The sequence below is a fragment of the Vigna umbellata genome, chromosome 5 (assembly GCF_029865625.1).
Source record: "Vigna umbellata cultivar VRB3 chromosome 5, Vumbellata_1.0, whole genome shotgun sequence".
Taxonomy (NCBI): domain Eukaryota; kingdom Viridiplantae; phylum Streptophyta; class Magnoliopsida; order Fabales; family Fabaceae; genus Vigna; species Vigna umbellata.
The window spans coordinates 15,481,710-15,509,028 of NC_142169.1; the positions used below are offsets into that span (position 1 = coordinate 15,481,710).

Consider the following 27,319-nt stretch of genomic DNA (forward strand, 5'->3'; position numbering starts at 1 on the left):
TCGTCATTCCTCGTGCAACCATCCAAGGCCACCATCAACTCCTCATTCATCCTCAACCACGCTCAAGAACACAACCAGCGCCGTCCAACAATCACAGTGAATCGCATCACCTCCATTGACGCACCACCGCGAGCAACCTCGGACCACCGTGAGAATTCCTTCATTCTTCCATCAACCATCCAAATCGCGAAAACAGAGAGAACCCGATAAAGTTCATCTTCTCCTCCATTCTCCACCGTGAAAACTCCAATCTCCTCCACGCCATCTTCATCATCTTTTATGTCTTGACATGCATCAACCTCAATCCAGTAAACAACGACCCATATACGAAACCCAGATCGCGCCTCCACCTCTCGAGTTTCGTCCATTCCAAAACCACCAGATTCATCACGAATTCAGTACTTCTCCTTCGAAACCTGCAAGGAAACGCAACCAGCCCCAAAACCCAATCAAAAAGAGTCCCCAAATTGCAGAACCCTAATCACGTAGAAACCATCCCCACCGCGAGCATCCTCATCTCGCATCAACATCATGTCTCCTCAGACCTGCAAAGCAAGAGAACCAAACCAAAACAGTCATGGATAAATCGCAACGCAGCCTTGCGCAACCCACTGAATTGGGCATTGTAAGGGTGGTGGGACAGAATGGTAGGGTGGATTCGGGGTTTCTTGAAATTCTGGAAATTAGGGTTGGAGGGGGCGTAAGAAAGAGGGGTTTGGTGGGGGTGGGGGTGGTGGGGAGGCGGAGCGGGGCAGAAGGGAAAGTGGGAGAGGGAGCAAGTGGGGCAGATATTCGGTGGAGGAGTGGGACGCCATTGCCGATTATCCATTGCTAACTACAACACTCTTCTTGGAAGAAGAAGAAGATTTGATCTGAGGAGTGGGACGCCATTGCTAACTGTCACATTAATTATAATTAAAAGTAATTAAAAGAAAAAAATTAATCTAAATTAATTATAATTAAAGGAAATACTAAACATGTCACCACACATACAATTTAAAAATGTCACGTCTTCATCATCCATCCTTAACGTCGTTTGTTTCTATTTAACGGAAGGGACAATTTTGATGCAAAATTTAATAAGTGAGGACCAAGTTGACACTTTTTTAAAACCAGTGACCAAATTGACACAATCGAGCAAAACTGGGGACAAAAGAGACTATTAAGCCTTTATTTTATTTCTTAAAATTAAAGAAATAAAGATATTAAAAGCAATAAATTAAAATGAGTTTCATTCGTCCTTCTTATCTTCAATGACAATTGTCGAATATATAAATCAATCAAAATGTCTTAACATGGTTTTTCAAATCTTAACAAAAGAAGTATTAAAATAAATAGTAAATAAAAGCGTCACAAAACCATTACCACAAACTAAAAAAAAATCACTTACCATAAACAACTAAAAAACAAAATTAAGAATGAAAAAAAAAATATAGCATGCACCGAATACATTTCGGCCATTTGGATTAGAATCTACTTGGTTTATATATTCATCCAGTCATTTTAGTAAAATGTGATTAAGTGAAAATAAGGACTAAAATGTATTAAACAAGGTTAATTGATGGAATTAGTTATGTGAATCAAGCCAATTAAGGTAAAGGCTCAAAATCATGATATAAATAATATAAGGCTTAATAGCTTACTTTGTTCTCAAGTTAAGAGCTGAATTTCCGTTTAGTACCCGGTTTTAAAAATGAAGACATTAGGTCCCCATTTTACGAAAATTGTGTAACTTAAGTCATGTTCGTTACGGTGGTAGGAACGGCGTTAAAGGTTAAAAGATGTGGCAAATTATTTATCCAACGTGGCAAATGCACATTTTTTAGCTTTCTCTAGGTATGAAAATGTTCTTTTTATTTGGAAAAACCAAATGCATAGAGATTTGCCCTAACATTTTAATCTCCAACGAGCTTAGGGGAAGGAGGTGATCTGAAGGTGGTGAGCTGAGGTGGGGTGCCCTAAGTTGTTCTTCCTAACTCAATTTGTGAAGTTCGTTGTTTCTGAGGTGGGTGCCCTAAGTTGGGTGGTTGGGATTGGGGTGGTTTTGTAGGTGTCAAGGAAGCAGTATTGTGTGGTTGGTGGAGGCAATGTCAATGAATCAATGCTCGTCTTGCTCATGGGGGACCTCGCATGGTGGTTTATCACGACGAATGGTTGGCAGCCAAATATGCTATTGTGGAGAGCTTGCCGTATTAAGAGTCGCAAAAACTGTTAAGAACGAGGGGAAGCATTTTTGGGGGTGCCCTAATTACAAGGTATGTTTTCTACGTTGTGTTTTTATTTTGGGGTACATTAGTTCGCTTTATCCTGAGATGTTTTCGGTTGGATGTTTTGAACAGCGAAGTCGAAATGAGGAAGTGCGAGGATGTAATTTCTTCAAATGGCGCACTGAAGATTATATAGATGAAAGGGATACTACAATTGGATGGCAAAGGAGAAAGATAATTTGTTTGGAAAAATCACTTGTGGTTTGTCAGAGAAGGGAGAAGGTGTTGTTGGGGTTTTTATGTTTGATGGGGTTGATTAACATCATCATTGTATGTCTTATGTTTTAATTTTGTTGAAGTGGTGTTTGATGGGGTTATAATGTAATGTTTGTTTGTTAGTTAACGAAGATTCTAGTTGTAATGACATTGTTCGTGTAATGAGATTGTGTTTGTGTTATTCTTCAAGTGTAGTGATAATGTGTTATGTAATTTACATTGCCCTCTCTTTCTGTCTTCAGTTAATTTTGACAGCCACTAAAACTGTTCCATAACTTTACATAATTTTGAGTAGTGTAAAATTTCATCAGCATAAAGCTATACAAACCATCAATATTAACAAGGTCTATTTGAAGATCGGAGACCGCTTGTGTGATCCTTGTGGTGAGATCTTTAACTCTACTCGATCAGTTTCTAAAATAAAGTAAGTTCCTACTCTTTTCTCTTGTTTCACATTTTCTAATGCACGTAATTTTTGGCTCTGTCGCATGTGTGGTTTAAGTATCCTTTTAGGTTCTTTACTGATCAATGGTAATAACAACGTATCCTGATCATGTTTTGTTGTTTGTAGGTATAGATAGAGCTTTTCGAGTTGTGAAAGCGATATAGGGTCTTCTAGAAAAGTTTGATCTTTTAAAAAGATAAGAAAATATAGTTTTAATTGATTTTGTTTGATAGACAAGTTATAATTAATGTTTGATAGACAAATTATGATTAATGTTTGGTCTTGTAGGGTTTTTAAATACCAAACCACCCCTTAATTAATTTTTACACCAATTAAATAAAGATAAAAGACCATTTTACCCTTAGACAAAAATAGAAAAAAAATAACATAACAATTATGTTATAACAAAAGATACATTCAAGAATTTCTTATTTCCAAACAAAAATCCAAAATCTCAAAACTATTTCATTTTTAAAATCTTTATTCTTTTCAAATGTTACCACAAGTATCTGTATACATAAAATGTATTTATCCTAACTCTCTAGACATACAATAATTTATAAATTATTCCTAATTTTAGAAATATAATAAATTGTAAATTATTTTTAATTTTCTCGAATCTCACGTTAACCATTAACCATGAGTTTTAGTCAAAAGATACTATTTGATAGTACATGTGAATTAAAATTTTCAATTAATATACATGGTGTCTTTTTTATTGCTGATGTCAATAATGATTACTTTTTCTTATCATGAACACTAATGCTATTTGTTTTCAATGGTTTATTAAAATTGTTTTTCTAATATTATTTGTGAAAAAAACTAAACAAATATTTGTTAATATTTTTTAATGACATTTGGGAGATTTTTTTCAACTGACATCAATTGAAATTTTATAAAAGAAAAACCTAATTGTCGTATAAATATTATAGTCAATATTAACTAAAAATAATATGAATTAACGTCAATTATTGAGAAACAAACTATATGAGTGTCAATTAAAAAAATTCTTGATGAATTTTGATTAAAAAGTAACATGAAATAAGATTGACTAAAAAACAGTAATACTGATATTTTTTTAACAATTATTTAATATTTATATGTTTTTTGTATTTAATGATAATTAAAATAATGAACTAAAAAATTTGAAATATAACAAATTGAAATTATCTTATCAAAATAATTTTAAAAGAATAAAATAATGTAAAATTCCCTGATTTAATTTTAATGAATTTGAATGAAACTTTCCACCTCAAACCTAAGGTAAGACATGTCTCCGAAATCTCTTTACAGAAAACTTTTTTACTAATCGCTCGTTATGTTAAATAAGTTTAAGTTTGTTACACTCTCCTTGGATAACTAAACTCTTAAAAAAATACATTGATTTGTATTTTTTTTTAAAAAAAACCTAAATTGGTTCTTTTAATAATAATTGAACAAAAAATATATAAATTATTAAGTCATAATTTTTTTGGATGTTTTTTCTAATACTTTTTTTTTATACTTTTATTATTAAGTAAAATTTAATGAAAATCGTTATTTTTGTGAAACGTAGTTCTCATATAATCCGCCTCGCTTCTTATTTTTAGAGATGATAATAAGATTAAGTTAGATTTACAATAATTTCTAATCAATAATGGACAAAATACTAGCAACATCTGATAGTGTATTGCGTATATTTCTGTTTTCTATTTTAATTTGGGATATAATATAAAGTGAAAGGATGCACTAATATTCAGATGATAAAGTGCATTAATACTAGTTATTAACATCAAACACTTTTAGTAATTATTATTTAAATTATTATAAGATTAATAATTAATTGAAAGAATCATGTGTGTTGTTCATGCAAACGGGGACATCGATTTTCCGGTTAATCACCTTACTTTCCGTTACAGTTGTCAGTTAAGACCACAGCGCTTAGTCCAATGTAATCTGCTGTGTTTCCCTTCAATCTTTTTCGTTCTCAGCATTTCCTCCAACACATAAATGGGTGACTACTCCAACACCCACTTCCTTTTCTCTTTTTCTCTGCAACCACACACTCCCATTCTCACTTCTCTTTCTCTTCTCTGTTTCCATTTTATCTCCTGCTTTCATTTTGCAGCAAAAACAATCCTTTTGAGCAACAAATGTTTCGGACACGAACAACTCTGGGTCACACGTTCATCCCCCACGATGCAACAATTTATCAACGGGTTAGTTAGCCTAATTAACTTGGTTTCTGGTTCCATAATGAATTTAAAACTCATTTTTCATTCGTATATACAATTTAGGGAAAAAATACTAAGAAATTAGTAAAATTTAATATAATTTATCATGTGAATTTGTTTTTTTTTTCCTATAATGAGAACGGAGGTAGTAATAATATGAGTGAAAGCAGGTATCTATATGGCTATGGTATTCCATGTCCATGTTTTCTTTTCCTTTCTTAGTTCTATCAATGACCATAGAAAACAATAAGCTTCAAATGATTCGAGTGAAGTTGGGTGAACTTGCTTGAAGCATAGTCTTCCCTTTCTATGAGTGTTTCGTTTATTGGTGAGATCTAGTTGTAGCACTTCTTGTTTGTGCTTTATGGAAGAAGTTAAAGAAGCATTTCTTTGTTTAATTTTAAGAGCAAATTACACTCACATTTCATGTGATTTCTTCAAATTGCCCACCATATCTCTACCTTTTTAATGTTTACAATAACTTCTTTTAGAGAAGTGTGTAATGTGTTTCTGGATACTAGTCAATTTATTGCAAACATCAGGGTTTTAAAGGACGAATATGTGTAATGTCAAGAAACCACAAGAGGTATTAGGGTCATTTGCTTTTCTTTTATCTTTTTTTTGTTGGGATTGTTTTGAACCTTCAAATCTTGTGAATGTGATCTTTGCTAAGAATAGTTAGTTTTTCGGACATGAATTTGAATTTTTAGGAAGAAAATAGACCTCAAGGGGAAGGCAGTAGCTTCCTTGAATTCAAATTCTAAGAGGGCAAGTTTGTTTGCTGCGAAAAAGGAGAGGATCGGGCTGCCAACATATAGTGATGATTTTGGAGGGAAGAAATATCACATCAGTGAATTTCTGAGCCACCCGAGTGGAATTGCAGCCGTTTTGAACACAAAGGCTTTGGAATCATTTCAATCTCTTGATGCCAACACATACAGGTTTGCCACCTCCTTAATTCTGTTTTGGTGGCTTGAGTTATTCTTCCAATGGTTTGGCTAATGCAAATATTGTTACTCATCTAGATTGTGACATAGAATTAGAGTCAAGTCAAGGGCCAGAGTGCAGGTTATGATGCTTACCAAATTCTATTGCCATATTGGGCACTGACAATACAAATGAACAGAATAGGTCATGAGTTGAATTTTTCTCTACGGGAAAGTACTCAAAATTAATATATTTTTCATAAATTCGAAGTATTTCGTATTACTGAAGAACATGAGCAGATAATTAGCTGATTTTCATGAGTTCATAAGAAAGTAGAGCGGTTTCTTAAATTTAGGTGCTTATACTGAACTACACTTAAATGAAATGGTTCAGCTGATAGAATCAGTTGCAATAATTTAAAATCGGTTTAAAAATGTTATTCCTTGTAATATGCAGGTTATGATTATTTAACGAACAGTCAGAAACTGTTGATTTTAGAAAGCAAGTACTTCTTTTTGTCAACGTTTTATGAACTATGGCAAATATCTTACTGAACATGAGTTGTACAGAAGTATACATCTGTAATCAAATTATTATTCTTGTATGTGTAGATGTGAACTGCCTAAACTTCAATTTTTAAACTTTGAAGCTGCCCCATTGCTAGATCTGCGAGTTACCTCAACGGATGAAGATTGCTTGGTTGAGATGCTTTCTTGTAAGGTGTGACCCCTCGTCCTCCCCAACCCAAAAATAACAAAAATGTTTTTGTTCATGATGTAAGTATAAGCTTTAATTTTTAGACTTCTTTTCAGTAAACTGAAACACAATTGACAATAGAAACAAAGCAATAAGTGATAGCAATAAGGACTAATACATAGATTCTGCCCTCCTTTTCTAAGCCACCAATTCCCTCCTAAAATTCTGTTATGTCTCTCCATGTTCATATTTCCTTCTCTCTCTCTCCCTCTCCCTATCATTTCACAATTCCTCTCTCCATTACATTGCTGTAACCTGATACATTTGTAATTCTTCTCTCATAAACCTCAGCCAACACTGCTGCTTATGCACCCTTGCCCCTCTTATCTTATTATACACGTGTCAAAGACCCAGCAACGGTTTGGACTATCTACTCCCAAATTACGGAGTATTATAAAATAGCATGAGTGAATATATTAAACAAGTGTAGTTCAGCAACTGGATTTCTTAATTGTAAAGCAGTGTGTCTACTTCCAAAAGTTCTCAGGAGGAGCCTTTGTTCCATCGCTACTGTACATGGATGACATGTTGATACTTGGTAAGTATTCAACAAAGATAAAAACATATGAAGGAAAACTTTTCAAGTCATTCGATATGAAAGACCTAGGACCAACTCAATAAATTCTTGGCTTTATAAGGATAGAAAAGTATGCAAGTTGTGGTGATCACAAGAGAAGTATGTTAAACGAGTGATTCAGAGGTTATACATAAAGAATATTAGGCTAATAAGCTAAGCTAATCAATTCAATCTAAGATAGAGTTTCTGTCTCTATTCTAAAAAGAAGATGGATGAAATGTTAACAATTCCTTACTACTTAGCAGTTGATTTGATGGATGCAATGGTGTGACCGAGGCTCGATAAAGCTCATGTTGTTGGAGTAGTGAGCAAATACCTTTCAAATCCTAGAAAGGATCATTGTGAAGTAGTTAAATAGATTTTTAAGTATCTTAAAGACACGTCTAAGACATGTTTTAGTTACAGGGAAGTTGATCCAATCGTAGAGGTTATATAGATGCTGATATGGCTGGGGTTCTTGATGGTAGAAAATCGAAGGATACATACACTTTTGGAAGTGGATCGTGTCTTAGCAATCAAGGATGTAGAACTGTGTTGCTTACCCACAGTAGAGGCAGTTGGAAAAAAAATATTATTGTTGAAGTGTTGTCTACAAGACCTTGGAATCAAGCAAATTGATATGAGTTTAAACTCTTCAATTGGTTTCATTTTAGATGTAATGGAACAATACAACAATTCTCCCCCTCCAGCTATATCTAGGAAGTCATTATCTAACATTCATTCCAACAAAGTCTTTGCTCTAGCTTTTCTATACTCGACACTTTCGTAAGCATATCCACTGCATTCTTATCCATGTAACGTTTTAAAGGTTCCTACGTTGTTTTTAATAACAGAAAGACATGTGTATATACTAATTGATAAACGTTACAAACAAAACAAAAGAGAGTTTTGAGAGATGAGTTCTCTAGAAGGGTAGTTCATGACAATCTTCTAGCTAGGTTGGGCCAAAACTAGAAGGAAAACCATGGAGGTGGTCATGGTTGATGATGTGTGGAAATGATGATGGGTTAAAGGCTAAGTGTCTTGGCCTTAGGGTGTTTTGTGGTGATGGAGGTGATGTTTGATGATTCTCTAAGAGAGGTTGGGCCAACTTTTGGAGGAAGATGGCTAGAGGAGGGCACTTGGGTTGCTCTAGCCTAGGGTGACCTAATAAGAGTAGTATGACACAAAAATGACAGCATAACTTTACTCTAAATCAAAGGTAATTACATGAAGGAGAGACACCTCTATTTATAGGCTAAGGTGTTTCAAAATGGACAAGAACTTTAACCTAAAAGAGCCACCTTGGTTAGCTTGGAAAGCAAGGATAAATCCTCTCCAATAGGAAAAAGACAAGTGGCAAAAATCCTCTCAAATGAGAAGGTGACATGTGACCACTACCTATGGAAAATCCTTTCCATTCCTAGAGTGACTTGCGGCCACTAACTAGAAGGAAAAACTCTTCAATAGGAGAGGCAGACACATGTCATGATTGTCCACTCTTCTCTTTTCCACCAAGCTAGCTAAAAATGTTGACCCCTTGGTCAACTCATGGTGTGGACGTCCCACCTTGGTCAACATTGGGCCTTGACCCTTTGTCGACTTGGGTGGTCAAAAACCTAATCCAATTGACCCAAAATATAAGGCCCAAGTTAAAATCCTACACTATTAGGCCCATAATACAAAGCCCAAAATTATTCCATGATGGCCTTGACTTCACCTTCTTTGGTTGACTCTTCTTGGATTTGCTTGGCCATGCTTCTTGTGATAGGACTTTTGACTTGGGAGTTGCCATCAGTAGTGAGGTTATTTGAAAGTTTATGTAAAAATCTTTTATCAATAAAATTGATTATTTTCTCTCTATTCTATTTAGCTGCCATCCCATTTTTTCTAGGATTAATCAATGCCCTGAGACTTAATACATGTATATAAACCTTAGTTTGATTAAACACGAGTCTTTGTAATATTCCTTTTGTTACTCATCCCATTTTAATTGTTTCATACTTTATTATTCACAGTTTGAGGGTTCAGAAGTTGTGAAAGAGCAAAACCGCCACTTTTCAGGTATTTACAATGTACTCTGTGTGCGCAGTGTTGTACCTAGTTTTAAAAATGCCCCTTTGTTAAATTGACGTATAAAAAATGTTTATTTTCGGTTGACATTTATCAGTCTTCTGTATATTAGAGAGAAAAATGTTTCGTCTCCTTGTTGCATAGCCCATTTGTTGAGGGTAATATTCTCCGCCACCTGGTGCTGAAAATACTGGAAACGACTTTGGGTACACAGGGAGGGAGAAAATAGTGCAATTTCTCCAGATATATGGAGAAATATACTTGAGAACCTTTAAAATTATTATCTTTTAATTGCTAGTCTTTCATCACAATTTTCTGCTGAATTCAAGTTTGTATGTGATACTTGTTTCGTGAGATTTTTTGGTTTTTTCAGTGCTTTTAACAACTTCATGGTAATTTGTTAATAACTTCTCCGTTTTCCAGCATTCATGGTAAACCACATGAAATGGGGTGGTGCTGGTGCCGAATCATATTTAGAAGTTGATGTTAAGTTAAATCTCACACTTGAGGTTTGTCTTATCCTCATAAAGTATATAATATTACATATACTGTTGCATTCATATTTGTTTCGCTTTTCCTGGATATAAGAGTGGTAATCATGTATGTTATTATTTGTCAAGGACTACGAAGTCATGAATTGCCTTACTTCATGTAAATTATATTGTAGCCTTAGTAGTAAGAAAGTTCAGGTATTCAGTTGAAACTTTTGGTTTTTTTATTCTCTAAAAACTTATGAATTGAGTTGATAGATTCCTTCTTTCTCAATTATATATCGTTCAACTAACTCCAGCATAATCCTTGTTAATTCTTTTTGTTTTTGTAGCTTTGTATTTATATACTAAAAGGTCACTGATTTTGATCAAAATTAGTAGCCATTACTATATTAGCATCAATTCAGTTTAATATAACTGATTTTTGTGTTTGCTTCTCATCATTAAAATAAAGAGCTTGTCTGCAGATATACACACAACCATTTACCATGATGCCTACTTCTGCCATTGAGGGTCCGGGAAATATGTGAGTTACTTTTAATTTTGTACTTTTAGATTGTGTACTCTGCATTTTCAAGTTGTCCTACGATAGATTTGTACATAAAGTGTCTTGTATATAGATTGGCAATTTAAATTAACAACTATTGTTGGCTATAAATGTCATGCAAAACTCTTTTTATTATAGGTCTTTCACTAAGGTCTATGTACTTCATGTGAATGAGGAATATATTCAAAAGCAACTTAATGGAAATTGAAAGGTTTTAGAACATTAGAATATATAGTTAAGATGAGGTGTAGGTCACTATATTGTAGTTATCTGTTGAGTTTTTTGTTGACTACACTTAAGGAAAAATCATCAAACACTATTTTTCTGGTTGATGGCTTAGTTTCTCCACCTTCTTACTTGTTTTCTATTTATCCTTTGACATTTGTGAAACCATAGTGATCTTTCTAATCATTTCACCTCAATAATCTTTCTAATCTGCGAAGTTGAACAATTCCTATTTTCAATTTCGACTTTACCAATTTATGTTATTAGATAATGTAAATGTTAAGATTGAATTCCCAATAATTCCTCTGTTAATGTATTTTATTATATCTTTATTAGATTATTTTCTACCTTTAATAGATTGTTGTTAGGAATTATTAACAATTACTCCATGTAAATAGGAAATCTCGTGTAATCCCTCCCTTTATTGCATATCTCTTGCAATCTCCTATATTAATGTAAAAATATTCTATCCTGCCTATTTAAGAAAAGAGGGCTGCAATACAAGAAAGCTTTTCTAAGCAAAGAAATCATGTCATGTTAGGGGTTGGAAGGTGTATGAGAGAAAAAGGTTTAGGAGAGAAGGAGAAGACCGAACAATGGAGGAAGGAAGACCAAGCCGAACGGTGGAAGGCGGGGAAAGGTCAGGCCGAACGATGGAAGACGGGGAGGAGTCGAGCCGAACTGCCGAAGGCGGTGAGAGCTCGAGCGGAGTGATGGGGAGCAGTCGATTGGTTGAAGAGAGACTATCCTAACTGGAACAACAGTTAGGATAAGCGGGAAGTAATTATAGTAATTATAGTAAATAGGGCTATATCCTAGGAAAATATTGTTAATTACGGTAATTAGAGCAGTATTCCAGGGAAATATTGTTAATTGCAGTAATTAGAGCAGTATCCTGGGGAAATATTCAGTATAAATTAATTACAGTATTTAGAAATATATCCTAGGAAAATAATAATTATAAATAAAGCCATGACGCTATGGTTTAGGGCATGCTTTTGATTATTGAGTTTGTAGACAGGCAACTATAGTCCTGTGAGGGAGATTATGCTCCCAACTATCTTTGTTACTTTTGTTTATTCTATTACCATCAATAAAAGAATTTCATTCAGTTACGGTTCTTTCTATTGACTGTGGGAGTTGAGTGTTATCTTTCTACCTACTGTGATCGTGGTTAGTTACGTCTCCTACTCGGATACGGAACAATTGGTCCGACCTGCCGGATCCGATAGAGAGGAGTGAGAGGCCAGCCGGATTGAAAGAAGGGAATGAAAGACAACATGGAGGGGAGAATGAATGCAGTCGAAGGAAAACTAGAGCACATGGTGCAGAAAAAGAAGACGCGAGGGTGCTATGAGGAGGTAGTAATCTGCCTGGGAGAAGCAGAGGTAACCGAACGGTTCCATCTATTTGAGTTGGGCGGAGTGGATGTTATTCTGGGGGTAGAATGGCTCACCAAGCTGGGAGAAGTCACCCTGAATTGGAGGGAATTGACCATGGTGTTCGGTCAAGGAGGGAGGAAGGTGACCATAAAAGGGAACCCTACTTTAGCTCGGAGATTGGAGGAACTAGGGGCCTTATTCAAAATGACCGAAGTAGAAGCCTGGATGTTGGTGTGGGAGCTAGGGAGTACTGAGAAGACCGAGGAAGGAGGGTCGTTCGGTCAGGAATTGACCGAGAAACAGAAGCAGGCAATGGATCGAATTTTGGATCAGTACTCAGGGATATTCGACGAGATCATAGGATTACCTCCCGAAAGAGGCATGGTGCACCGTTTACCTCTCAAGGAGGGAGCAACCCCCGTAAATTTGAGACCATATAGATACTCCCATGTGATGAAAGGTGAAATAGAGAAACAGGTAACGGAGATGCTCAAGACAGGGATTATGGGAAGATCGCCAAACCATTGACCGAACAACTTAAGAAGGGGCAGTTCACATGGACCGAGAAAGCTGATGTGGCCATGACTAGATTGAAGGAGGCCGTGACTACTGCACTAGTTCTACTTGACTTTGACCAACCTTTCCATATCGAGTGTGATGCTTCGGGAAGGAGAGTAAGAGCGGTTCTCACTCAAGGAAAAAGGCCCATTGCTTTCTTCAGCAAAACATTGTTGGAGGGATCGTTGAATAAATCAGTATACGAGAAGGAACTCATGGCTTTGGTTATGGCCATACAACGCTGGAGACCCTATCTCTTGGGCAAAAGATTTGTAGTTCACACAGACCAAAGGAGCCTCCGATACCTATTAGAGCAATGCATCACCACTCAAAACTAGCAGAATTGGATTGCAAAGTTCCTAGGGTATGATTTTGAAATTATGTATAAGACACGGGCTACCAACAAGGTTGCAGATGCTCTATCTTGAAAAAGGGAGGAAGGTACGGAGGATGAGAAAGAATTGAAGGTGGTGGCCAGGTCTTATTGGCAAGACTTTGAGAGATTCTAAAGGAGGTTGAGGCGGATGAAGCATTGAAGAAGGTAATGGAAGATCTCGAGAAGGACCCCAACTCACACCCATCTTTTACCATGGAGCATGGCAGACTGCACTACAAGGGGAGACTGGTGATCTCGGCTCAATCCGCCTGGGTTCCTAAGCTAATAGCTGAGTTTCACATGACTCAGACAGGGGGGCATTCAGGGGTATACCGAACGTTTCGCAAGATCCCTCAATCACTTTATTGGATAGGGATGAAGAAAGCAGTAACTGATTTCGTTGCAAGCTGCCTGGTGTGCCAACAACATAAGTACCTGTCATCTTCTCCACAAGGAACCCTTGCCCATACCCAACGCTATTTGGGAGGAAGTAAGCATGGATTTTATAGTAAAGTTGCCCAAATCTCAAGGGTATGATGCTTACTGGTGGTGGTGGACCGTCTCAACAAATATGGGCACTTCATTCCCCTGAAACATCCCTATTTAGCCCGTACAATAGCTGAGGTATTTGTTAAGGAGGTTGTCAGGTTGCATGGGGTACCAATATCTATTGTTAGCGACAGAGATCCATTATTTTTAAGTATTTTCTGGAAGGAGCTGTTTAAAATGCAGGGTACCCAACTACAAATGAGCACTGCCTATCATCCTGAATTGGACGGGCAGACTGAGGTGCTGAATAGGGTGTTGGAGGGTTATCTGAGATGTTTTTTCTCAGAACAACCAAAGGGGTGGGGTTTAGTGCTACCATGGGCCGAGTATTGGTACAATACTAGCTACCAAGAAGCAGCAGGGTGTACTCCGTTCGAAACAGTATATGGGAGATCTCCTCCTTCTCTACACCGTTTCGTACTAGGGGAAACCTTAGTGGAAGCAGTCAGTCAGGAGCTACAGACAAGGGACGAAGCGTTGGAGCAGCTAAAAGTTTCATTTATCACGTGCTCAAGAACTGATGGTGCAACAGGCCAACAAAAAAAGGAGACTAGTAGATGTAGAGGTGGGAGATTGGGTGTACTTTAAGATCAGACCGCACAGGCAGACTTCTATGCCGACCGGGCTACACCCTAAGCTAGCCGCTCGGTATTTTGGGCCTTTCCAAGTCACACAGAAGGTCGAAGAGGTGGCTTTTAAGCTCCAATTGTCGGACACCGCACGGTGGAGGAAGGAAGACCAAATTGAACGGTGGAAGGCGGGGAAAGGTCAGGCCAAACGATGGAAGACGAGGAGGAGTCGAGCCGAACGACCGAAGGCGGTGAGAGCTCGAGCGGAGCGATGGGGAGCAGTCGGTTGAAGAGTGACTATCCTAATTGGGACAACAGTTAGAATAAGTGGGAAGTAATTATAGTAATTATAGTAAATAGAGCTATATCCTAGGGAAATATTGTTAATTACGGTAATTAGAGCAGTATCCTAGGGAAATATTATTAATTATGGTAATTAGAGCAGTATTCCAGAGAAATATTGTTAATTGCAGTAATTAGAGCAATATCCTAGGGAAATAATCAATATAAGTTAATTACAGTAATTAGAAATATATCCTAGGAAAATAATAATTATAAATAAAGCCCTGACACTATGGTTTAGGGCATGCTTTTGATTATTGAGTTTGTAGACAGGCAACTATAGTCGTGTGAGGGAGGTTATGCTCCCAACTATCTTTGTTACTTTTGTTTATTCCATTACCATCAATAAAAGAAATTCATTCAGGTACCGTTCTTTCTATTGACTGTGGGAGTTGAGTGTTATGTTTCTACCTACTGTGATCGTGGTTAGTTACGTCTCCTACTCGGATACGTAACATGTCATATACTATGCTCTCTCTTGCCTTGAAATTTGACATGGTATCAAAGCTTGGTCTCTAAACTGTGGTCTTTTCTTGGGTTCTAGTGTTTTTTCTTGTAGGTATCTTGGGGTTGGAGTAAACACCTCTTATGGATGATCAAGATCTTCTGCTGTCATATTATCTCTCAGAGTGTAGGAGAGATAATGTATGAATCCTCATGTGTTTACACACTCTAACAAAATGGAATTACTAAATGGAAAAATCAACACTTACTAAAACAAACTAGAACACTCCTAAAAGAATGTTCTGACATATTTTTGGGATAAGCCATACTTATTTGCACTTATATAATTAACAATTTATCTTCTACTATTTTTTCATTAAAAGTTTCAATGGAAGTTCCACATATAACTCATCCACTTAACCTTCCACCTAGAATGTTCGGGTGTGTCTCATTTGTACATCTTCACAAAACAACAAGGGGAAAACTAGACTCAAGGTTGGTTAAATGTTTTTTCATAGAGTACTCTATCACACAAAAAAGGTATAAGTTCTTTCGAAATGTTCTTTGTGTCAAGGGATATCACCTTCAATACCCTTCAACAAATTGTTCATCCTTTGAAAAATTCTCATCTATCCATATACCCTTTCTCACAAGCCAAAATACAATTACTATACCTTCTTGTGTATATGAGGCATTAATTGACAAAAAGTGGAAACAAGCCATGGATTTGGAAATGAAGGCATTGGAAAAGAATAATACTTGTAAACTAGTCACCTTACCACCTAGAAAGAAAACCTATTAGGTGCAAGTGTGTTTACACAATGTTAAGAAATGTACTTTAAGACTAACTCAACCCCACAAAACCGGCTTATAAGGTGAGGTTTGCACCCACTTATATATTATAAATTGACCTTATCTCTAGTCGATGTGGGACTTCCAACACACCCCCTCACGCCGAGGTATATACACATCGAGCGTGAGACTACATATTAGTGGGTGGTCCAATAACGACCCGATAGCGGGTGGAACAACATGCCCGCAAATAACAAATATCGCTAGGATAAGCTCTAACCTGACTCTGATACAATGTTAAGAAGTGGACTTTAAGCCTAACTCAACTCAAAACCGACTTGTAAGGTGATACAGCCCAAATACCTGTTGGGCCACACAATATATTGGACAAAGAAACAAAAGAGCAAAAGAAGTGGGGACAAGTTTATAGCAGGAGAAAACAAAATAAAAGGGGCTGAGGTGGACAAAATTAGTTAGAGAGAGAGAATGGGAGGATCCTAGGAAGATTTACCTTTTCGTTATTACCTTTATATTGTCAGGACAGTGTGTGTAGGGAGGGGTGGTGAATGAAATATAGAGTGGAGAGTACCGTTTTGGTCTCTTAAGGAGCCTAGCTCTGGACAGTAGGTTATTCCTTCTGTTTTGGCCTTTATTTCAATGAAACAGGATCTATGATCCTTTCTTATACTATTTTTTCCTCTTAATTCATTTCTTGTTCTGTGGTTTCCTAACAATTCTGGTCCGACCTGCCGGATAACTTCATTAGAGGGTGAATGGTTAACACACGAGCAGACAGCAGAAAACAAGGAGAACCAGTGGTTTCAGGAAAAATGGAGGAGAGGGTAGGGTATGTAGAAGAAGAAGTTATTCGAATGAAAGCAATCATGGAAGAGTTGCGTCTGCAAGCAACTCAAAATTACTCAGCACTAGAAGAGATGAGAAAAGAAGCTGCAGAAAATCAAACAAAAATGATTGAGTTGATGACGAGGAGTTTTGAAAAGAGAATATATGAAGAGGGTGAAGGTTCTGTGGGAAACAAAAATACAGAGACTAAGGAAAATACCAAGGGTGGAGCGAGTTCTACAGCCCTAGAAGGGGATGCTTTGGTAGAGTTTCAACAATCAGTAAAAAGGATTGAATTACCAGCATTCACGGGTGAGGATCCGGCTGGGTGGATTTCGAGAGCGGAGATTTACTTTAAGGTCCAGGAGACCAGCGAGACGGTGAAAGTACATCTGGCTCATTTGTGCATGGAAGGAGGGACAATCCATTTTTTCAATTCGTTGTTAAACGATTATGAGGTGTTGTCATGGGAAAATTTGAAGAGGGAGTTGCTTGAACGTTACGGAGGAATGGGGGAAGGAAGTGTATATGATCAACTGACGACGCTGAACCAAACAGGGAACATGGATGAATATATTGGACGATTTGAATGCCTGATCGCCCAAATTCCTAAGCTCCACGATGAACAATATTTTTCATATTTTACCCATGGGCTCAGGGAGGAGGTCCGAGCGAAGGTGCGAAGCTTACATATCGCAAACCCTCTAACCAGGGGACGTTTGATGAACGTTGCGCGTGCTGTTGACCTGGAGGTGTCGGGACGAAGCAGAGGGTGGCACAGGCGGAACGAAGCACAGGTAGGAGGGGACAATTCGGGTCACAAAACGGGATCCAACATAATAGGACGAGTGGGTCAAAAAGGGTATGGGTCTAAGGGTTGGAGTAATGGGTCAGGCCCAAACTGGAAGAGCGGTGCAAATGATAAGGGATCAGGGGGAGCACATGAAAGGGGCGTGCGTCACTTATCTTATCAGGATTTGGTGGATAGGAAAAAGAGAGGGCTATGTTTCAAGTGTGGTGGGCCGTATGGGCCAAATCACCAATGCCCAATTAAACAACTAAGGGCCATAGTCGCCGAGAATGAGATTCAGATTGAATGTGAAGATGAAGAAGGAACCAAAAAAAGTGACGACGAGAGCGAAACGGAGGAAGCCGATGGAGTTTGTAGTGCAATCAGTCTCTTCGTGCTGGAGAAAGAGACTCGAGATGCGCCCAGAACGATGAAACTAAAAGGGATGATCAAAGGAGTACCTCTTCTCATTTTGATAGATTCCGGAGCGTCTCACAACTTCATTTCGAGAAGGTTAGTGAAAGCAATGGAATGGGAGTGGCAAAATACGCGGAGAATGCGTATTTTGATGGGAGATGGGCATCAAACAGAAACAGCTGGGGTTTGTCGGGGGTTGAAGATTGTTCTTGAGACAGGGGAGTTCGTAGTGGATGCGTTTTTATTCGAACTTGAGGATATTGATCTTATCCTTGGCATGGCATGGTTGGAGTCGTTGGGAGAAATGCGGGTAGATTGGAAGAAACAAATCATGAAGCTTAATTTGACCCAAGGAATTAAAGTACTGCGAAGGACAGAGCAAAGTGAATCTTTGAGTGCTAACCTTTGCAAGTTCGAAATCGAAGGGGAGGCGAAGAAGGAAGAGGAAACGAATCAAACTCTGTTGGAAAAATTAAAACAGACGATGGGTCAATATGAAGATGTGTTCAAGGACCCAGAAGGTCTACCTCCAAAACGCCAAAAGGAGCACTGCATCAACTTGCTTCCCGGAAGTGCACCAGTTAACGTGAGACCTTACCGGTATCCGTTTCACCAGAAAAATGAGATAGAGAATCAGGTTCGTTCCTTGCTGGAAATGGGGCATGTTCGGCATAGTCAAAGTGCGTTCTCAAGCCCGGTAATCCTGGTGAAAAAGAAAAACAAGTGTTGGCGAATGTGTGTAGATTATAGAGCGTTGAACAAAGTGACGGTACCCGACAAATTCCCAATCCCCGTAATTGAAGAGCTCTTGGACGAATTGCATGGAGCTAAGTATTTTTCAAAACTAGATCTCACTTTCGGGTATCATCAAGTCAGGATGAGGGAACAAGACATAGAGAAGACGACCTTCCGAACCCATGAGGGACATTACGAGTACTTGGTAATGCCCTTCGGACTCATGAACGCACCTTCCACATTTCAAGCTTTAATGAATGAAGTTTTTAAGAAGATGTTGAGAAAGGGAGTCCTGGTATTTTTCGATGACATATTGATATATGGAAAGGATTGGGAAGAGCATCTAACAAACTTCACTAAGGTATTACAGCTGTTAAGGGAGAATATTTTATTTGCAAATAAAGAGAAATGTAGTTTCGGGAGAAGCAGTGTTAACTACCTGGGACATGTGATATCAGAGAAAGGAGTCTTTGTAGATCCTGAGAAGGTAACAAGTGTGGTTGACTGGCCCGTGCCAAAGAATGTAAAAGGCGTGAGGGGCTTCTTGGGCCTCACAGGTTATTATAGGAAATTTGTGAAAAACTATGGAAACGTGGCGCGCCCCTTAACTGAATTGACGAAGAAAGATAACTTCAGTTGGAATGAAAATGCCCACAAAGCTTTTGATGAGTTGAAGAGATTGATAACAACTGCTCCATGTCTTTGTTTGCCCAACTTTGAGAAGGAATTTGAACTTGAGTGTGATGCATCAGGTACTGGGATTGGGGCCATTCTGATGCAGGACAGGCAACCAATCGCCTACTATAGCAAGGCTCTAAGCCCAAAGAATCTGTCCAAATCAGCGTATGAGAAAGAATTGATGGCTGTAGTTCTATCCATCCAACATTGGAGACCCTATTTACTGGGGCGAAAATTTAAAGTTTTTTCTGATCAGAGAAGCCTCAAACAACTATTGCAGCAGCGCATCACAACAGGGAGCCAACAGAATTGGGTAGCAAAGCTATTGGGGTATAACTTTGAAATAGTGTACAAGCCGGGTTGTGAGAACAAAGGTGCGGATGCACTGTCGCGGAGTAAGGACGCTGCAGCTTTAAGAAAATTGGTGACAGAGCCAATTTGGATGGATTATCCTGCAATAGTTGATGAGGCGCATAAGGATGGGGAGCTGGTGGAGATTATTACAGCACTGAAAGAGGGAAGAGTTGAGGGTAAGTATACAGGATTCAGCTATCAACAAGGTGTACTACAGTATAAAGGCAGGTTAGTCATTTCATCTCTATCACCTTGGATTCCTGAATTGTTGAAAGAGTTGCATGCATCTCCCCAAGCCGGACATTCTGGTTTCTATCGAACATATAGACGGGCTACGGCGAACTTATATTGGAAAGGGATGAAGGGGGATATCATGAAGTTTGTTCAAGAATGTGACACCTGTCAACGTCAAAAATATATAACTGCTGCCCCAGGAGGATTGTTACAACCCATGCCAATTCCGGAAGAAGTGTGGGAGGACATAAGCTTAGATTTTATTACAAATTTACCAAAATCCAAGGGATTTGATACGGTGTTGGTGGTTGTTGATAGACTTACAAAATATAGCCATTTCATTCCAGTAAAACATCCTTTTACTGCGAAGAGCATCGCTGAGATTTTTATCAGAGAGGTAGTTCGCTTACATGGGGTACCTAAATCAGTGGTAAGTGACAGAGATCCTACATTCATAAGTGCTTTTTGGAGGGAATTTTTCAGGCTACAGGGGACTAAGTTAAGGATGAGTTCAGCGTATCATCCACAAACCGATGGTCAAACGGAAGTGACCAATCGATGCCTGGAGACATACCTACGTTGCTTCATCACTGATCAACCGAAGGTGTGGATTAATTGGCTGCCGTGGGCAGAATTGTGGTTGAACACCACTTACCATGAATCTATAGGAACTACACCCTTTGAGGCAGTTTATGGGAGGCCTCCTCCAAGGATTATTCCAGTTGTAAGAGGAGAGGTGAAAGTAGAGGCAGTTCAGTGGGAATTAGTTGATAGAGATGAAGCTATTCGTCAGCTGAAGGGACACTTGGTGCGTTCCCAGGATCGTATGAAGGCATAAGCAAACAAACATAGAAAAGAGAGAAGTTTTGAGATAGGGGACATGGTGTTTCTCAAACTAAAACCTCACAGGCAACACTTGGTTATTTCGCGCATCAGTCCTAAGCTTAGTGCAAGGTACTACGGACCTTTTGAAGTCATTGAAAGGATCGGAGAGGTAGCTTATCGGTTGCAGTTACCACCCAATTCAAAAATCCACCCTGTGTTTCATGTTTCGCTGCTCAAGAAGGCCATTGGGGAGTATAAATCAGCAGAAGGACTGCCCACAGGGCTAGAAGAGGACCAATCAGAGGTATGGTTACCCCAGAAAGTGTTGGCTACTAGATGCATACTCAAGAGGGGAGAAAGGGTTGACCAATGGTTGGTGCAGTGGCTAGGAAAAACAACAGAAGAAGCAACGTGGGAGGATGAAATGTCAATGAAGGTCCAATTTCCAACTTTTAGTCTTGAGGACAAGACTATCTTTCAAGAGGGCGGTATTGATACAGCCCAAATACCTGTTGGGCCACACAATATATTGGACAAAGAAACAAAAGAGCAAAAGAAGTGGGGACAAGTTTATAGCAGGAGAAAACAAAATAAAAGGGGCTGAGGTGGACAAAATTAGTTAGAGAGAGAGAATGGGAGGATCCTAGGAAGATTTACCTTTTCGTTATTACCTTTATATTGTCAGGACAGTGTGTGTAGGGAGGGGTGGTGAATGAAATATAGAGTGGAGAGTACCGTTTTGGTCTCTTAAGGAGCCTAGCTCTGGACAGTAGGTTATTCCTTCTGTTTTGGCCTTTATTTCAATGAAACAGGATCTATGATCCTTTCTTATACTATTTTTTCCTCTTAATTCATTTCTTGTTCTGTGGTTTCCTAACATAAGGTGAGGTTTGCATCCACTTATATATATTATAAATTGACCTTATCTCTAGTCGATGTGAGACTTCCAACATTTAAGGTTGATGGGACTATTGAGAGTATAAGACTAGGCTGGTCGCCAAAGAGTTCACTCAAATTTATGGAGTGGATTACTTGGAGACCTTTGCACTAGTTTCACAAATGAACGTGGTCAAAGTATTTTTGTCTTTGGTCGCAAACCATGGCCTAAACTTGCAGCAATTTGATGTGAAAATGCATTTTTATATGGGGATCTTGAAGAAGAAATATACATGGAGGTACCATCCAGGTGTACAGGGCAAATTAAGGCCAACACGGTTTGTAAGTTGAAAAAATCATTCTACGGGTTGAAACAATCACCTAGAGCATGGTTGGGGAGATTCACCAAAGTCATGCTCAGCCTTAAATACAAAGGTAAGGGGACTACGCTTTATTTATCAAGCATTATGATTCAAAGGGAGAAACATTTGTATTGATATCTTGGATGATATCACTATTACCGAAAATGATGAAAAAGAACAACAAAAGGTTGAGCCAATGCCTTGCCAAAGAGTTTAAAATCAAAACTTTAGGAAAGTTAAAATATTGTATTTGAATTGAAGTAATCCATTCCAAGAAAAGGATCTTCATATCTAAACAAAAATACATTACTGACATGCTACAAGATACAAGTAAAACAACTTGCAAACCATCATGTACACCTGTTAACCCAAATACAAAGTTGGGAAGTGCGAAGGATAATGTTGTTGTGGATAAAGAAATTTACTAGAGACTTGTGGGAAGACTTATTTATCTATCTCAAACTAGACCAACTATTGCTTTTGTTATGAATTTAGGTAGTAAATGTATGCATCAATCAAATGAAGCACATTTACATGTTACTCTTAGAATTGTCTAGTATTTAGGGACACTAGGAAGAAGAATTTTTCTCAAAAGAAACAAGAATGTCAGTCTTGATGCATATACAGATGTCTGATCATGCAAGATCAGTTATGGATAGGAATTTAACTACTAGATATTGCATCTTCCTTTGTGTAAACCTAGTAACTTGGAAGAGTAGCAAGAAAAGTGTGATAGATAGATCTCGTGTCGAACCAGAATTTTGAGCAATGGCTCAAGGAATATGTGTAATATTATGGCTGAACATTATATTGGAATACTTAGATAAAGTGGGATGAACCAATGAAATTATATTGTGACAATAAATCTGCAATCTGCATAGCTCACACTCGGGTAGAACATGATAGAACGAGACACATTGAAGTGGACAAACAATTGATCGAAAAAAAGCTTGACAATGGCTTGATTTGTACTCCATATGTTTCTACTCAAGGATAAGAGGAAGACATACTCACTAAGGGGCTAAACAATATTAACTTTGAGTGAATTATATCCAAGTTGAGAATAGAGAACAATTATTCACCATCTTAAGGGAGAGTGTCAAAATATTTTAGGAAGTTTTGATTTTATTCCTATTTGTTTTAATATCTTGGTTTTATCACTAGCATGTCAATCCCACAAGCTTAGGAATTTGTTTCCTAGAACAGGCTGTGCGTGTTTTCAAAATTATCCAATTAATTATGTATATATATCAAATGAATGTAATGAGACTGAATAAGAGAGAAATTATTTTTTTCTAATTTTTAGATTTTTATTTTTGCTATGGATTCTGTTTTAACATGAATGATAAATAAGAACTCAGTTTAGGCAAGGTGATTGCAGTCATATTCTGCAGTTAACTTACAGTAGATATTGGTTGTCTCTCTGGGTTAAAAAAACTGTAGCCTTATGGCAGAAATCTATTTTTTTGTAATTTGAATTTGAATGAAAAATTACAGATTGAGGTTTAAAGTGACAAGAATTTAAATCTCATAGGAATTTTGGTGAATATCTCTTCTTTTCAACGTTGTATGTATGTGACATTTAATTTTTTTATGCTTTGGGTTAAATCATTTTCTTTTAAAGGATGGATATTTTTAGGCTTACTTAAGTGGTTTTTAACCTAGTTTAGCTTATTTCAATATGCTTTAGTATTCAAACTTATGAATCAGTTTCATTTTGTAAGAATCTTTTGAATAAGTACTCAAATAAGAAAGTGAGGAAGAAGATCAAAGGATGTGGGTTTTTTTCTTCTTTTCTCCATGTGATCACCTTGTACTCAAAGTATGTTCGTACCCTTGTCTATAACTTCGAAGAATAAACTAGTCACTCGCCATTTTGTTTAGGATGATTAATCTCTTTTGGTATGCGACAGAATGATTCAGGCTTTGGTGGACAAGCTGGTGCCACTGCTACTACAGCAGATGCTACAAGATTATGATGCATGGGTTAAAAAGCAATCATACTCTCTTAAATCAGGATTCTAGGTATGGAGAAGTTGCTGTACACAATTTTTAGATAGAGAAGACAAATAGAGGAAGAACAGTTGGTGTTTCTTCGAAAAGGAGAAAGAATAGATTTCTGCGAGACCTTTGATTGAAATCTGTGTCCATGTAAACAATACACTTCTACTTAGTAACAGTTTCTCTTTCTGTTTCTTTTGTTTAACATTGTCACAATACATTCTATCCACCTAAGTATAATTCCTAGCATAACACCACTGAGATGCAAAGATACAACCATAATGAATAACAGTATATAAATGACAAATGATACAAGTTTACAAAATTTAGTGAGACAGTTGTATTTCTTAACTCAAGTATCACGATTGAGATTTTCGATTTTTAGATTTTAGTCGTATTATTTAAGTCTCTTAACTTTTCTTTTAATTTTCATTCAAATTTTAGTCCAGTAATTTTTTAAAATATTATACACTATTATTAAAATTTTAATTTGGCCTTTATTTAAAAACATGACTTTTTTCTTCTATTAAATGGATAAAAGTGGCATTTATACCGCATGAAAGATGCAATATTAACAAACACTTGATTTTTCAATTCAAACTTAGGTGTTGCTCACATTTCGGTATAAATACACAACATTAATTTGAGAAGCAAATTTAATTTTGATGTAGTAAGTTTAGGGCTGGTAAAAATATTTGTGTGCGGACCTATCCATATATAAAATTCGTGGTAGGTAATTCATACTTATAAATATTTACTATGCGTAATGGGTACTTTTAGTGCTAACTTATAAATGAGTTACGTACTCGTACTCCCACGTACCCATTATCCTAAAAAATAAAATTTTATTTATATTTTATTAAATTTAATTTAATTAAAATTAAAATTTGTTTACATTTTATCAAATTAAATTTAATTAAAATTAAAATTAATTTATATTTTATTAGGTTCAATTAAATTAAATTTAAAATTAACTTATATTTAATTTAATTTATATTATATTTTTTTAATTTTATTTTAAAGTTTTGTAAAATATATTTTTTTTAAATATCCGCGAGTATTCACTGCGGCTATTTTAAAACCCGTTTTTTAAATGAGTATCTAGCGGGAAACAGGTAGATTTTTTATTGCGGGTCAGATGGTGAATAGACACTATCCATAAGTCTGACCCGACCTATTGTCATCCCTAACTAAGTTCATCAACAAAAATTTGATTGTTTACTCACGTAAACTTCCATAAAGATCTCGAACATAATAATCAGTCTTTTTGTTTATTTTTTAGATTTTTGGCCACAATGAATGAAGTGTAATAACCAATGGATGAAGTGAAAAGTAAATGTGGTTGAAATCAAACAAGGACACAATAGTAGATGAAAATGAGACAAAAATATTAAATCAATGTAACTTGTGCAAGAAAGTAAATTACCAAGGAAAGTAAAAAAACTTGTAATAGAAATCAATGAAAACGGTGATCCAAATTGCAACAATCAACATTAGTCTAGCCATTTTTCTTGTTCACAACATTTTAAAATATATGACTTGGTTCACAATTCATCACCCTTGTAAAATATAAAATAAACCTATTTATAATTTCTAACCCTTCCTTAAATGGTTAGAATATTTTAATTCAAATTTTAACTTGATCCTAAATCAGTACATCAGAACTACCCTTGACAATTTTAAGGTCCACATGGCCTAGGCAGATTCCCTCCACCAACCTCTAGGTCGATTGCTACTTTGCTTGATTTGACTTGCTTTCTTTTGTTCATTGATAAATTTCTTCAATCTTTATGTCTCCTCCATCATCTTAACGAAAAACAATTGTTGGAGACTTCCTAAGATTTGCATGTTCGTCTTATGGTATCCATCTCATATAAAGAAGCACTTAGTTGAATGCCTTTGTAAAATGTAATTCTATTTGGTTTATTACCAATGAGACTTAGGTAATGTTGGGCCATATTCGATATAACTTCGAAAGCAATACTGTCCTTCATTAACACCATCCACGTGCTTTTATATGCTATGAGCTCTCAATCCTTGATCCTTGTAATGTTTAACTTTCAATTGATCAATCATCTTAGGTTGACATAATTTACCTTATTAACCTTTGGTCTCATAATAACTCTCGATCTCTTAAATAATTTCTTCCTATTTTTTAATACCCGTAATAGATGTCACCGAAGAGAATACTTGTTCAAATCTTGAGTGAATAATTAATGTCTTGCTAAGTTACTCACCACTCCTCTCTCTATGACCCTTTACATATTTTAATGCTTTTAAGAATTTCCTTCTTTCTTTTGCTTTCCTTATCTCTTTTGCTATTTTTCTAAGGCATTTGCCATTTCGATGAGTGATTTTGGTGAGTAACCAAGAGTTTAATAAGTATTTATAGCCCCAAAAATCTCCCCTACAGTAAATGCTCAATTACACAGGTGTTGAACACTTCGAATTATGCTCAGGACGTATCACACATTTATGTATTATTCTTATCTTTTTAGAAATCCCTTAATTTAATTCTTCCACGATTTGTACAACTTGTCTGAGTTCTAAAATCCCATTTTTTTATGAGTACATCTTTATCATTATTAAGTGGCAATTACAATTTGTCTTTCATTCAATCATGGGCCTTCTTCCATGACCTAGCCTAATAACCATTTTCAAGTTGATCAATTCGCCAAGATCCATTCTATTCTTTTCGTCTAACCACTTCATTTTCTTCCTCTTAAAGCTTCTTGCATTCTCTCATTTCGACCTCTTGCTTTTTCATTCGGCTTCAATGGCTTCCTCGTATGCTTAACAACCTCAAATAGTCCTTTTTGGCTTTTTTTGAGAAAAAAGATGGCCAATTAGTTTGCTCCTATTCCAGGTTTAAAAGAGGAATCCCGAAAAATTTGTTAGACACAATACTCATCCCCTACTTCGTCTATGGTCATACTCATGCTTTCAATAGTCTCATTCGACCGAACCCATCACTTGATAATGTTAACTTTTACCATTATCTTAATCATATTTTATTAACAAAATAAACTCTTGTCTAGCTTTTAAACCTTATTATCTTCAATTTTAGCATGCTTTTATAAATAATTACATTTTGGGTTATACTAATCTAATTATACTATTAATCCCCATTTTTGTGTTTAATTTAATGATATAAAGCATTTGTTTCAAACTAATGAAGTTAGCAGTCCAAAGATGCAAGTGAAGTACCTGGAAAACACAAGAAAGGGAGGGGAAGGGTGGTTGACTAGTGTTATTGGAAAACTTTTATCGCAACCGATATAATATAACACATTCGTTAAGGATGAAAAATTTATTTGGAATGTTTAAAATCTCGACTATGAAATCGATTTAAGCAATGATTTATTTTCAAGTGTTATTTAATGGTTAAGAGATATTCGTTGTAGTGTTTCAGTAAAACTTCCTTTATTTAATAAAACTAGTTTAATATAGAATGTTTTATATTAAAGATAAAATTC

The 27,319-nt window shown here is 36.7% G+C and overlaps 1 protein-coding gene across 4 annotated transcripts; it reads left to right on the top strand.

Moving 5' to 3' along the window:
• Positions 1–4,784: 4,784 nt before the first annotated feature.
• Positions 4,785–24,038, top strand: LOC124833263 (transposon Tf1-107 polyprotein). 4 transcript variants are annotated; one of them, XM_088116186.1, is made up of 9 exons: positions 4,785–4,921; positions 5,036–5,126; positions 5,852–6,082; positions 6,680–6,788; positions 9,399–9,444; positions 9,877–9,962; positions 10,412–10,470; positions 15,037–15,137; positions 23,756–23,885. In XM_088116186.1, the coding sequence occupies exons 1-8, from the start codon at positions 4,918–4,920 to the stop codon at positions 15,086–15,088; spliced, it is 678 nt and encodes a 225-aa protein (XP_087972312.1). In that variant the 5' UTR covers positions 4,785–4,917; the 3' UTR covers positions 15,089–15,137; positions 23,756–23,885. The 4 variants fall into 4 exon arrangements, with proteins under 4 accessions (XP_087972312.1, XP_087972313.1, XP_087972311.1 ...); XM_088116187.1 differs by lacking the exon at positions 15,037–15,137 and having other exon boundaries at positions 23,727–23,857; XM_088116185.1 differs by lacking the exon at positions 15,037–15,137 and having other exon boundaries at positions 4,918–5,126; positions 23,756–24,038.
• The last annotated feature ends 3,281 nt before the right edge of the window (positions 24,039–27,319 follow it).